We start from the raw sequence: 14,682 nt of genomic DNA, 5'->3' as shown, positions 1-14,682 counted from the left end.
ACTGTAATGAGGCGGAGGATACGAGATTTTTGCCGTCGCCACCGTCGGGGCTGCGCGGTGAGGCGATGCGCCACTAAAGTAAGGGGGGAAAGCAATGGGCCCTGTACGACAGGTTTACGCAACCAGCGTATTGCGCGCCTTCTAAAAAAGAGCTCGCGCGCTACTCTGAGAGCGTATCCTGCTTAGCCTCTCTCTCTCTCTCTCTCTCTCTCTGCATGGGCAAATGATCGCGAGGACAGCGCTCTCCCTCAAAGGTGACAGTTAGAAACCCGCGAATGGGCGGAGCGGTGGTTGCGGAGACCAACGAATCAGCGAGCGGTAGCCACGTCGACAACAGGGTGAACTCCGCCAATAGGAGCGCGGCGGCGGTTTAAAGAGCGTTGCGGAGGAGGCGGGCTAAGGTTTGAATTCAAATACCTCCGGAGACTGTTGGAGGAACGCGCAGGGTAGGCGGCCGAGGACTCTGGAGTGCGCAGGAATCGGGAGGTAATCGGCCTGCCTGCCTGCGTCGGGGTCTGGTTTCGGGGTGTCGTTAAGGAAAGTGGTTACGACTCGTGAGTAAAGGGGGAAGGCGCATCCCAGAGAGCCGTAGCGCTTCTGGTAAAAATTGTGAGCTCATAAATGGCTTGAATGGCTCTGGGGTGGGATAGGTGCCCAGCACGAAGGAAACTTCTAGAAAGCCCTGTTTCTTCTGCGTAGAATGAGAGAGGGAGTGTCGCATAGTGTGGTTAGGCTGTCTGATCCCAATTGAGGAGACCTCAGTGCTTGGTTGCATGCACCGTATACACTGAAACCACATCTTTTCCCCTTTCCCAAGATTCCTGGGAACTGGTTTGTTAAGGGCGCTGGGAATTGTAGCTCTGGGAGATGTAAACTGCAGCTCCCAGGTTTTTTTTGGGGGGTGGGGTGCAATGTACTTAAAAACCGTAGTTTGAAGCAGTGCTTTCCCCCCTAGAATACCCATGAGTACTACCTGAAAAAAATCACTGGTTTGGAGGTACCCCAAGGATCAACTGTAATCTTCAATTTTTATTAGTTACATGTTACAAGCTTGAGTTTCATCAGAACAAAGAAACAAGGTTGTGTGGCATAGGCTGTGAAGTAGTTTTGAAGAGTTAGAGAATAAAGGGGCTTATAAAACGTATGGGGATAAACACTATGTAAAGAGGCCCAAGGACTGCTGTGAAGCTGTAGGTTTTCCAAATGTTTGAGCACATTTTCAACTCTCCCTACTCCTAGGAAAAACCAAAGCTGCACTTCACTCTTAAGATACATGCATATATAGTCCTAGTAGCAGAGATCCTTCCAATTGTGGGGATAACCCAGTTTTATTTATTTATAGTTTATTAGTGTTTGCATTATTTCAATAAAAAAGTTATTTTCTTCCTTTCTCACATCCATAAAACACAACCCCATCATTTCTGCTGTATAAGCAAAAACAAACGAGCTACACTTTGGCCCATTTACCTACTTGGGCTTCACCCTCTGGGACAACCCGCATATTGTAATTGCCAATAATCCACCTCTGTGGCAAGCATTAAGAATTTCTTCCATATCAAGTTTATCAATATAGCTTGTTTGCTCCTTCAGATCTTAAAATGGAAAAACCTTCTGGGCAGTGATAAAATCTTCAGGCATTTCCAAATATTGGGTGGTATGAGCTGCATCAGGGAATTCTAGTGTGTCCTTATTTGCTTCTCTTAAGCTGCCTAAATATTATCAAGAAGTGGGATTAATGTTTTGGGGGCCTCACTGCTTTGACAGGCATAGAATTGTATATTTTATCCAATATGTCAGACTCACTGGTTTTAGAATCATTGGTGCCTAGATTATAGAAGTAAGAGCTTTAAATAACTTTAATTTCGTGTTTTACGCATGTTGAATAACTGAATTTCATTTTCTCCAGGCAATAATGGACACAGCTTCTAAAGAGAATCTGAATGCTCATTCAGCTCATAATGGCAAGGTAAAGTGATCTTCAGATATTGAGCATTGTAAATCTTGGCTTTGTTAATCAGAGCTACAGTTCTTACTTGGTTATTTTTGTATGTGACCAATACTGATGTGATATATATATTAGTGCTGGAGTGAATAATTAACATGTGGAGTAATGTTCCCCATCTATTTAAGACCAAGTTGGTCAGTTCAGACAAACTAGGATGTGAGATCTCTTAGCCTGCTATGCATGATATTTACTGTTGCTGTTTTTTTAAAAAATCAGGCAGCTATTGTGGATGGTGCAAGACGGGTTCCTGTGACCCAGAACCCGACACCTGGAATTGAAGTCCAACAGCAGCGTGTTCTGACTGCTTTAAATGTTGCTCAGCGGGTGCCTATTCGGCCTCAGGCACAGAAAACTACTATTGTCAGTGCAAAACGTCCCAAACAGTTAACTCAGCATCAACCAAAACTTCTTGTTCAACCAACATCTAGGAGTCTAGGTCCAAGTAAAGCCACTGAAACGTCTCGGCAGCCCTCTGTGTCTGGTAAATAGTGCTTTTCAAATGTGTCCACCTCTGTAACAAATGTGTTGGTTGCTATTCTGTGTAAAGTTCATACTAAAATGGTTATAAAGTCACGAAGTTGCTAGGTGACTTAGGACCTTAGAAATTCATAAGAGAAACCAAATTACTGCAAAAAACCCCAGAGAAAACAAAATTACTGTAAGGAAAAAACACCACATTGCATAATGACCTACTTGAGTAGCAACTTGGGCTTGGATGCTAACAAGGTATCAAGGTGGGTTACATTTAAAGATAATATAATGCAATAAAACAGTCCCACCCCAAAATGATATGCCATACAACATAACAAACCAGATGGTACTTCAACTGTCAAAGGTCAAAAAGGGATATGCCTTTAGTGTGCACCTAAAGCCATAAAGAGATACTGCCTGATGCACCTCTATATACCATCAGTTCTCTGCACTTCCAACGGCAATTGCACCATACAAGATGAGCTTCTTTTGCAGATTGTCATGTCCTAATTGGCACATAGATGCTCTTGAAGGCATTTGGGACCCAAATCATGTAAAGCATTAATATCAAGGCAAGTACCTTGAATTAGGCTCAGAAAATTAGGTCTCTTTGATAGGAAACAATATTTCAATTGTAATATGTACAGGCAACTCCTGTTTTGTGTACGTGCAGGCTGTTTTCAATCTGGAAGAGGGGGTGATGGGGATGGGGTAGGCTTATGTGCCCTCTGCCGACATGCATTATGACCTGGAACATAACCGCTGTCCAAAACAGGGTTGCCTGTATTACATTTTGCACTGGGGCCCTATTCTCAGTTCCTAGAATGCCCAGCTGGCAGCTAATATGTGGATGTCTTAGACAAAACAACCCTTTCACTTGTATAATTGATCCAGGGAAGGCCAATTCATGGCATGATCCTTAACATTCCAGAGCAGATTTTCAAGGTACCCAATGGCTCCAGAGAGAAGCAAGAAATTGTTGAATGTCTCCTTGTGGTCATTAGCTGGAATGTAATACGAATAGGAACCTGCTCTTGGGGCAGAGCCATCTTTAGCATATGCGCCGCCAGGGTTCAAAGATATACCCAGTGCCCCCAAATTTAGTTTAGCCCCCAAACTGACCCGTCCCTTAGGGGAAAGAAGGGAGAGAGATGCTTGCATCGCAGCCACAGGAGGCGCCTCCAGATGGCTCCCTCCTTCCATGCCTCAGCTCCGCCTCTGGTGAAGACTCTTCTTCCTCTGTCCCAGAACCTCTATATATAACGTTCTGCAAATAAATTAACCTCCTATCTCTCCCACTCCACCCCCCCCACCTTAAATCCCGGGAGGTCGGAGGGCGTTGCCTTGCCACCCACCTTTGCTGCCAGCACCCTCATTGCTCTAATTAAACTCAAAGAGGAAATTGAAATCGAACTTGGGCTCTTCCTCGTCCAGGCGGATCATGGCTTGGGGGGGGGAGACGCAGATCAAGTGAGCAGAGTTTCCCGCAGGAAACGGGAGGTGGTGGGCACTCTTGACTCCTTCCCTTGGAAGTTTTTAAGCAGGGCAAACTTGGATGGCTTGAGCTGAGATTCCTCGTGGTCAGCGGCACCTTTGACACGACTGATCTCACGCCGCCTGCCTGCCACTGGCACAAGATCATTCATGTCAAAGGTGCCACTGACCTTGCTGCCGCATAGCAGCTCAATACAATAGGTAACATAATATTAGGCGTCTTCAGCAGCAGGCACCTCGTGCACCCTAGAATTTGGCACCCAGGTGCCTTGCACCCCTAGGTAAAAACAGCCCTGCCTGGGGGTACTTCCCAGTAGAAGCTTAGGCTCCAGTTCATTGAGATGGTGGCATGGAGTGTTACTTAGTCAATGGTGTAAATGACCTAGATACACTCTGCAGAAAGCATCTGCAATCCTTTGTATTGCAGGTGGGAGGACTTGGAAACAGATTGTGAGCTTCCCAAATGCCACTTACCGGTCTTGAGCTAGGAGCTTTTGTGTGAGCTTCACCAGCTTCCGAGGGGGGCGGGTACATATGTGGCAAGTAAGTGCAGGACTACTACTCAAGCTGCTTATATTCAGAATATTGATTGGTCTGCATGGTTTTCAGTTGAAGATAGTTTTTTATTTTGTGTGCTGGATATAAAGCATGAAGTTCACCTTCTGAGAGGGACATTTTAAAACAGATTGCTAGAGAGCAGTGTCGCTTCATAAAGTCTGAGCTTATGAAGAGTATTGAACTTTTCTACATGCAGGAAAAAACCCTGAACCAGGTGTATCAAATCAGAAGAAAGAGGCAAAAGGGGTGTCAAATCCAAACAGTGAGACCAAAAAGTAAGTTGTATACTTCATTTACTTCCATATTTTTTTGTAGGAAGATGGGGGTTTTTTTTGTTACTGATGGTCTCTCAGATAATTAAAATGGGATGCTTTGAGAAAATGTACAACATTTTAGTAAAATATCCTTAAAGAAGAATTAAAAGCTGGATATATTTTCAGATAACCTCTAATTGCTTCAGCTTATTGGTCTTCATTGAAGTTTATGTTGTGTTTGAAGTGCATTCTGAAATGCACAGTTGTACTCAAGTCTGGGTTGCATCCAGTGCCGGCATGAGCACAAGATTTCATTGGCAAGTAGAATCCCTCCTTTCTGCTGTGGCCTTCTGCCCCCCTGCCCTAAAGCCTCTTCTGGGGGTTGGGGGATGCTTGTGAAAGGTCAGGAACATGAGGAGTGAGGAATTGGGCATGGGAGGAGCTTCACACACAAGCTGCCCTATCTGACACCCCGGGGCTTTCTTGAAGATCCCCTAATCCCCACATTCTTTTCAGGGTGCAGAGTATTTCCCTTGTGCAAGCATCTTTTCTATGGCTTTGGATACAGCTCTATGGAGTTGAATGCAGGAATACAGGGATTTATAGGGCTATTAGACTAACCTCTGTTGGTTAAACTGGTAAGAAAGTATAGGCAGAGTGCAGATTAATCATCGAAGACAGAGGCGTGATTAATCCACACTTCAGTTGTTGAGAAAAGTCCTGTGTCAGAAACCTTGGAATTCTGAAACAACATTAACCAATATGCTCATTCGAACTAGCAGGAATTCCAGACTAAGTAAAGAAGGGGAAATGCATGCTGACTAACCCTGCATTCTTGCAAAACACAGATGGTGATTTCAAAGATGAAAACTGCAGAAAGACGGAAATGTGATTTATGAATTGCATTTCCACCATTTGACTTTAAATCTTAACCAGTGCACTTAAATTTTCTTTCATGCACAGGCAGAGATGCAAGAGTGATTTATATTGCATATTTTAAATCTTGGAACTGAGTGTTTGAAATGGTGTTTGGCACAATAATGGCCTAGATGCTCTTGTCCCATTTTGCTTACTGCACTGGAGAAATGTACAGTAAAATGGCTAAATTACATATGCAGTGGTACCTGGGGTACATACGCTTCAGGTTACATACTCCACTAACCCAGAAATAACGCTTCAGTTTAAGAACTTTGCTTTAGGATAAGAACAGAAATCGTGCTCTGGCGGCGCAGTGGCAGCGGGAGGCCCCATTAGCTAAAGTGGTGCTTCAGGTTAAGAACAGTTTCAGGTTAAGAACAGACCTCCGGAACGAATTAAGTACGTAACCAGAGGTACCACTGCAATAAGGAAGCATTAAGTACTGCACATTATGCCCTGAAGGACAGAAAATAAACCTACCTACTCTGAATAATCATAGAATTGTGGGGTTGGAAGGGATCCTGAGGATCATCTAGTCTAGTCTAATAACCCTGCAATGCAAAAATACGCAGCTGTCCCATATGGGCATCTAACCTGAAATCTTGCCGTCAGCACCACACTCAGAACCTGGTAAGATTTGAGGAACTTGGTCATGGAACCAATGTCAGCTGGGTATAGTGGCACAGATAAAGCCACACTGATGTGAATGAAGTTGTTGGTTGTTTTTTTTTTTTTTTAAGTGACTTGAGTTGGGGATACATGGACAAAGACTCATACAACTTTGGATGCAGTAAAAAGTGGGTAGATAAACCCTAGAGCTAGGATGGGGCTTTAAGTGTAATTCATAGTAGTAATACCTAATTCATAATTTATGATTTCTTACCTGTCCGGTACCTAGGGCAGGTTACAACAGTTTAAAAATACAATATTAAAATCAGTTTAAAACAAATTAGAAGAATGGGGTAGGTCCAAAAAAATATTTACAGTGGTACCTCGGGTTACAAACTTAATTCCTTCTGGGGGTCCGTTCTTAACCCGAAATCGTTCTTAACCTTAGGCACGCTTTCGCTAATGGGGCCTCCTGCTGCCGCCGCGCCACCAGCACACAATTTCCATTCTCATCCAGATGCAGGGTTCGCAACCTGCAGTAACTACTTCGGGTTAGTGGACTTTGTAACCTGAAGCGTTTGTAACCAGAGGTACCACTGTATCTTAGATCTCAAAGGCTGGGGTAAAGAGGTTTGTTGTTGGCATCCAAAAAGAGCTGCATAAGAAAGCTGCCAGATGCACCTCTGTGGGGAGGGAGTTCTACAGCTTAAGGGCTGTGACAGAATGCCTTTTCCCAGGCAGCTACCCATGTACTTTTGAGGATGATAGAGGTACCAAGAGGGCTCTTTCTGCCACTCTTAAGATCTGTGAGAATCTGTAAGGAGAGAAGTGGTCTTTCAGATATTTGGGGCCTAACTTGTTTAGAGTTTTAAGTACTATTGTGAATACCTTGAATTGAGCCTGGAACCAACAGGCAAAATGAATGCTGTTGTTTTAAAACGGGTTATAAGAGCCAAATGGAACTGCAACCAGTCATCTGACTGTTTCTGAGTCGTCTTCAATAGTGTATTGTGTGAAGTACACTGTATGAAGTTACTTGTGGAATTCATTTCCAGAATTGGTAGTTTAGAAATACTCAAGTAAATAAAATCTAATCAACCTGTGTTGGAAAGGAATGTTGGACTAGATGAGCCCTTGGTCTGATTTAGTAAAGCTCTTAGATTGTGGTATAATCTGAATATGAGGAAGGTGGGCTTTGTCAATATACTTCCTCAAACAAAGTGTTTACACAATACTGTGCAGAGGTAAGCAAAAATACTGGAAACAACAAACTTTTGCATGTTATGCTACTGAATGCCTTATAATTGCCAGCAAGTTTTTGGGACAGGACCATATGCATGAAATTAACTTCTCACTTCAGAGAGGCAGCTGTATTGCCTGGCAGTAACCTAAATAATAGCTTTGTTTTGTAGAAAACAATGGTCTCTTGATGACTTTGAAATTGGTCGTCCTCTGGGAAAAGGAAAATTTGGAAATGTATATCTGGCTCGTGAAAAGGAGAGCAAATTCATCTTGGCGCTGAAGGTCTTATTTAAAACACAGCTGGAAAAAGCAGGTGTTGAACATCAACTGCGGCGAGAAGTAGAAATACAGTCTCATCTTCGGTAAGATTGATTTTAAATGTCCGTTTTGAATGGGTTTCTATGTTTGCTATCTTAAGCAGAATTTTATTTTTAGAAGCATTCCACATTTATTTGTGTTTGTGTGTGTACACACACACACACACACACACACACACACACACACATATACACACACACGCACAATGCTATATCATAAAAAATCAATCCAGTTTACAAGAATATATAATAAAAGCAAGTAGAAATTTAGAGGCAATAAACTATTATGGAAAGATGTTTTCTTAATTGCATGCATATGCCTGGCAGCACAGAAAAGCTTTAAGCAGGTGTTAAAAGGTTGAAACAGGTGCCTGCTGAATCTCCTTTGGCAGAATTTTCCATAGGACTAGGCTGATGACACTAAAGGGTCTATTTCATGCTGATGTCAAATGACCAATGACACTCCTGTCGTTGCTCCCAGTGATCAAGCTCAGATTTAGGCAGCCCCTAAGGTATCCTGAATATAAGTTCTTCGGGTTTGTGTAAATAAAGGGACATTGAGCCTGGCTCATCAGATAGGCACCCAGTGTAGATGTTATATAAAATGGTGTCACATTTTATTTGCAACGTGCCCCCATTAGCAATCTGGCTGCCACATTCTATGTGGCAGCCCCACACAGAGTACATTGCAGTAATTCAGCATCAAAGTTACTGACACTTGGGCAACACTGGTCATACTATCCTCATCCAAGAATGGCCATAGCTGGCAAACCAGACAAAGCTGGTAAAGCGCACTCCTAGCCACAGCTGCTCTAACTAACTTGGTGGTGGTTACAGAATTTCTCACATGATACTTTTATTTATTTAGCAAATTGTAGGCAGATTGAGGGAGGCATGGAGAATTATGTGCACTTCATTTAAAAATGTAGTGGTTAAGAGCGGTAGACTTGTAATCTGGTGAACCAGGTTCGCGTCCCCGCTCCTCCACATGCAACTGCTGGGTGACCTTGGGCTAGTCACACTTCTCTGAAGTCTCTCAGCCTCACTCACCTCAGAGTGTTTGTTGTGGGGGAGGAAGGGAAAGGAGCTTGTTAGCCGCTTTGAGACACCTTAGGGTAGAGATAAAGCGGGATATCAAATCCAAAACTCACTCATTATTAAAGATACATATACTTACTTGTAGGCATCCAAATATTCTCCGACTTTATGGCTACTTCCATGATGCAACAAGAGTCTACCTAATCCTGGAATATGCACCACGTGGAGAAGTGTACAAAGAACTCCAAAGGCTTACTAAATTTGACGAGGAACGGACTGCTAATGTATGTTGACCTTGTGAGGATATTTTTTCAGAACTGTGTATGTGACCACATTTGAAGCTAAAACTGCATTTTTAGCACCAAACTTTCTTGGAGAAGGACATGATAGAGTAGATTCTTCTTTCACTGACTTGAGCCAGGGTTATACTAAACAGCTTTGTTTCGCTGGTCTAAAAGTAGGAAACAATATCAGTATAAATAGTAAAGTATGTTTCCTCAGTTTTGTGGAGTTGAGAAGTTCATAGCTTTTCCAGTAAAAAAGGTAAAGGACCCCTGACAGTTAAGTCCAGTCGCGGACAACTCTGGGGTTGCGGCGCTCATCTTGCTTTACAGGCTGAGGGAGCTGGTGTTTGTCTGCAGACAGTTTTTCTGGGTCATGTGGCCAGCATGACTAAGCCGCTTCTAGCCCAACGGAACACCGAAACCAGAGCAGCGCATGGAAACGCTGTTTACCTTCCCACCGGAGCGGTACCTATTTATCTACTTGCACTTTTGGGCATGCTTTCGAACTGCTAGGTTGGCTTTTCCAGTAAAGAATATCCCAAAATAGGATGGGAGGAATTTCACTGGAATAAATAGGACATTTATATGTGTCAGTCTTTGGCAAGGCTACATGGCAGGTTGCATGTTACAGGACCGTGCTTGGTGTGCATGCAGATGAAGCCTATGGAGTTGTTGGAGCAAGATTGGTTGGGGCAGAAATGTCCATTATTGTATTGGCCTGAATATAAGCGTCACTTTTTCCCCAAATTCCGACTGTGAAAAGTTAGTGCGGCTTATATTAGCAACTTTATGGTATGCAACCAGGAGTACAGGGCAAACAGTACCAGGAGCACTGCAAAGCAGCGCCCGCCCTGTGCGTTGTCCCCATAGATGTCAACTTTTCCCTTTTTTAAAGGGAAATTCCCTTATTCCGAATAGGATTCCTCACAAGAAAAGGGAAAAGTTGACAGCTATGCAGTCCCCCGTCCTCTCCCCCAAGGCTGGGAAGGGACAGAGCGAGTAAGGGGAAAGGCCACTGGCAACGCAGTCTGGCTCCTCCACCTCCCCCCCCCCCCATATGCAGCCGGGAGCGGTGAGGAATAGAGTGACTTATATTCGGGTATTTTTTTCTCTCCCCCCCCCCTCTAATTTTATAGGTGCGGCTTATATTTGCGCCAATATGGTATTAAAAGTAGTTTATGAGGAAGAAGCTATGTTGAGGGCTATACTAATCCAGCTTGGCGTCTAATGTTTTTAGTTCTTCGTACTTGGCTGTGGGAAAGAGTCTTGAATTAGGTGTGTCTAAAGGTTTTTGTCCCATATTAAGGACTTGCTTGCATCAGTGATGCAGCATGTTATTGATACACCTACACCAAGAAACATTTTCTACCATTTTACCCATGTATTTTAGGCATTTACATAGCTTGAACAATGCTTAGATTGAACTCCTTATATTTGTAATCTTCATTTGTTCTACAGTATATCACTGAACTGGCAGATGCGTTATTATATTGCCACTCGAAAAGAGTAATTCATAGAGACATAAAGCCTGAAAACCTGCTGCTGGGATCAAATGGAGAGCTAAAGATTGCTGACTTTGGATGGTCTGTGCATGCTCCATCCTCCAGGTAAGGGAATCATAGAATTGTAGAGTTGGAACGGACCAGAGCATAATCTAGACCTACCCACTACAATGCAGGAATCATTTGCCCAATGTGGGGCTCAAATCCACAATCCTGAAATTAATCTGAGTCTCATGCTTCACTGACCTGAGTTTCTGAGAGCTGAAGAAGTTCGGTACTGTGGAGACAGAACAACAGAATCAGAACCTGGCTAAGAGGAAATTGTTTTGTTTCTGTAGGCAGTAAGCTTTGTGAAAATAAAATAGGAAATTCTTTCCAGTAGCACCTTAGAGACCAACTGAGTTTGTTCTTGGTATGAGCTTTCGTGTGCATGCACACGAAAGCTCCTACCAAGAACAAACTCAGTTGGTCTCTAAGGTGCTACTGGAAAGAATTTCCTATTTTGTTTCGACTATGGCAGACCAACACGGCTACCCACCTGTAACTTTGTGAAAATAGCTTAGCATTAGTCTCTGATTATAAGAATCGAGTTTAGGGAAACTACTGTTAATTGAGAATATTACTTAGATTACAAGGGTATCAAGCAAGTGTTGTAGTATATCCCTAGAAGGGATGCTCTTGTTCAGGTTGAACATCAGGCATGCCTTCCTCCAGTATACTGTATACTGCTGCAAGGAGCTGAAACAGGACATTTCAATCCCATACCACCCAGTTTACCTCAGATTTCTTTTTTATTGCAATTGACATTCAATATTGCATGGTTACGGAGCATGCTCAAGTCTCATCTTGCCAGGGGGTTGGACTGGATGGCCCTTGTGGTCTCTTCCAACTCTATGATTCATGTATTTTGCCCTCTTGGTGTGTTTCAATGTTTTTTTTTTTAATGTTTCTGCAAACTTCAGTGTTCCTAAAGCATTCCAATACATTCCTGTTTCTTAGTGGCCTCATCTTAGCTGTGATTCTATCAGCACTCTCCACCGGAGTCTGCTATTTAGGAATTAAAAGTCACAGAGGTAAGAGACTGTGATTTTGAGCAATTAGCTATTGGATGAAATCCAATCTGTGTTAATACTAAGCTTCTATTCATGGACAAAGTGCTTTAGAAAGTGTTAAATCATGAATGCAGATCTAGATGAGTGCATGGGGAAATATCTTAATAGTTGTATGTGACAACCTTCAGTTGTGCATCATTTTTGTTTTCTAGGAGGTCGACTCTGTGTGGTACCCTTGACTACTTACCACCTGAAATGATTGAAGGGAGAACACATGATGAAAAAGTTGATCTATGGAGTCTTGGTGTCTTGTGTTATGAATTCCTAGTAGGAAAGCCTCCTTTTGAGGCAGACACATACCAGGAAACATACAGAGCCATTTCAAAGGTAAGTTGAATTATAATGCTGCGTGGTTTAGAATCTGAGCATTTCATGGTATAGGAATTAACTCTCAACTAGCTGTTGTGGAACTTGTACTTTCCAGGTTTGGGGCCTAATATCATTGACTTTAGTTCAGGAATTTTCAATTAAAGAACTAGAATTTCTGCTTTTTAAATGTGTTGTCTTAGTATTTTTTTGAATTCTGGTAAATCCAGGTTGTCCTCCCCAACAGGTTCGGTTGCAAGATTTGAGGTGCAATCCTCTGGCACACTTACTTGCTCAATTTGCAAGTTTCCCACTTGCAGTCCACCATGTAAAAGCAGCCTAGGACAGACAGGCATGAACAATTTCTCTGAGCTAGTTCAAAAATAGAAGTATGGGAGAACACTAGTTAAGTAGAACCTACAGTGGCGCAGGAAGGGACTGCTAAGCAAAAACACTAGAGAAAAACCATGATTACTAATGTATAGTGAAGGGGGAGTGTAATGGTTATACTTAATAGTTCATGCACCTTGCATGCATGCTTTCATAGCAACATGTCTAATGATGACTATTTCTTTGGTTTAAAGGTAGAGTACAAATTTCCTCCATTTGTAACAGAAGGTGCTCAGAATCTGATTTCGAAGCTGCTGAAGCATAATCCATTCCACAGGCTGCCACTGGAGGAGGTGCTCAAACATCAATGGATTATTGCAAGCTCTACAAAAACTCCCAAGCATAAAATTGCTGAAACTACCACTACTAAGAATATCCAGTCATAGCATGTAGTTCCCAGGAACAAAGTAGTTCCAATGAGATCTGTGGTAATCCAGCCAATTGGACTCAAAAGGTAATCCAGTTGGACTCAAAAGGCAGAGCTTATCGCACCGTAAGCTCTGATCATGAACCTTACAAATCAGGTCATAAAGCAGTTTCTCAATATCTAACTTGCTTGAAGTCCTCTTTGCACATGCCACTCTGAGGCATAGCTGGTTCGTCTTATGTTCATGGCTGGCATTTCCCTTTTGGCCCCTTTTTGATAGCATCATGAAACTGAGCCATGGATTATTGTGCAATATGAAGCAGTTTATGAAGCAGCATGTCTTCACAAGATAACATTCGAAACACATGTGTAACGAATGGAATCTGCCTTTGAGTGTAACTGTATTCTTCAGTTGTTCTTTTCCTTAGGTGAGGCATTTTTAAGTTTAAAATAAAGTTTTTTTTATAACAAGACAACTTCTTTATGCTACCAAAATGGTCGGTTTAGTGGTCATTCTAAGCACCCACACATTCTGATTGGTGTACCAAATTTGCCAATAATACAATTATGCTTACTGGCTAGCAAAGATCCATTACAAAATGCAATCTGACACTGATTCTGTATACCTTGCTTGAAGTTGCCTTTGATACTTAAATCTTTTCTGTATTTTTTCACATCTGCCTATGCCAGGGCGGGGAACCTTTCTGGCCTAACAGGCCAGATCCTTATTGGTTCCCAGCCCCATGGGCTGATCCACCTGTCAGTCACCTGGCATTCTGCACTAGGACCTCGCTTGTAAGTCAATCCAGTTGTATCTCTACCTATCCCACATCTGACATCACATGAGGTGTGGGGGAGGTGGGCATTTGGGGAAACTGGCCTCTTGCCAAATTGGGAATAGTGTTGGGCCTGCAAGGTGGATTTTCCCCATTCCTGACTTAACAGTAACTTGAAGAATGTATTGCTTAAATGTCCAAGTGGAATAAATACGCTAGTTGAACTAGTCTTGGAAATCAAGACAGAACTAGTGTTCTTGATTATTAAAACCATATTAAAGGGGGAAGAGAGAGACTTCTGTAAAGTTACAGGGTTAAGCATCTTTACTTAGTGGTGCAAATAATAAAACTTAAACTTATTGTTGGATTAAAACAAAATAAAATAAAAAATTCCTTCCAGTAGCACTTCTTCAGATACACTGCACAGTTACTTACCTAACTTCAGATGCATGCACACGAAAGCTCATACCAAGAACAAACTTAGTTGGTCTCTAAGGTGCTACTGGAAGGAATTTATTTTATTTTATTTTGACTATGGCAGACCAACACGGCAACCTACCTGTAACTGTTATTGTTGGATTATTTGAGTATGGTTTCATAACTTAAATTTACAGTGGTACCTCAGGTTACAGACACTTCAGGTTACAAACTCCGCTAACCAGGAAGTGGTTGCTCCAGGTTAAGAACTTTGCCCCAGAATAAGAACGGAAATCGTGCGCCAGCAGCAGGAGGAGGCCCCATTAGTGAAAGCACACCTCAGGTTAAGAACTGTTTCAGGTTAAGAATGGACCTCTGGAACGAATTAAGTTCTTAACCAAAGGTCTCACTGAGGCATTCCTACAATGCCGTGTGCAAGCATGTAAGGCTATTATAAAGGTATGAATTGAAACATTTGTGGGCCCTGTGTTTGGTTTGTTTCATATGGGCCTGGAAAAAACCAAATGATTATGGCAATTCTTGGTCAGTTTCTGTAGTGTTTGGGTCCACTAGAATGGCCTGCCAACAAATCTGACTTCTCAAATGCCTCAACTGCTGTAGA

At 42.6% G+C, this 14,682-nt stretch overlaps 1 protein-coding gene across 2 annotated transcripts; it reads left to right on the top strand.

Annotated features, from left to right (window-relative positions):
* The first annotated feature begins 424 nt into the window (after positions 1-424).
* Positions 425-13,290, top strand: AURKA (aurora kinase A). 2 transcript variants are annotated; one of them, XM_033153583.1, is made up of 9 exons: positions 425-486; positions 1,907-1,966; positions 2,222-2,486; positions 4,725-4,803; positions 7,722-7,913; positions 9,052-9,190; positions 10,649-10,797; positions 11,957-12,131; positions 12,695-13,290. In XM_033153583.1, exons 2-9 carry the CDS (start codon positions 1,913-1,915, stop codon positions 12,884-12,886), a joined length of 1,245 nt encoding a protein of 414 aa, XP_033009474.1. In that variant the 5' UTR covers positions 425-486; positions 1,907-1,912; the 3' UTR covers positions 12,887-13,290. The 2 variants fall into 2 exon arrangements, with proteins under 2 accessions (XP_033009474.1, XP_033009473.1); XM_033153582.1 differs by having other exon boundaries at positions 430-600.
* Positions 13,291-14,682: the final 1,392 nt, after the last annotated feature.

The sequence above is a fragment of the Lacerta agilis genome, chromosome 6, assembly GCF_009819535.1.
Source record: "Lacerta agilis isolate rLacAgi1 chromosome 6, rLacAgi1.pri, whole genome shotgun sequence".
NCBI lineage: Eukaryota > Metazoa > Chordata > Lepidosauria > Squamata > Lacertidae > Lacerta > Lacerta agilis.
This window is presented reverse-complemented; position numbering and strand designations above follow the sequence as displayed.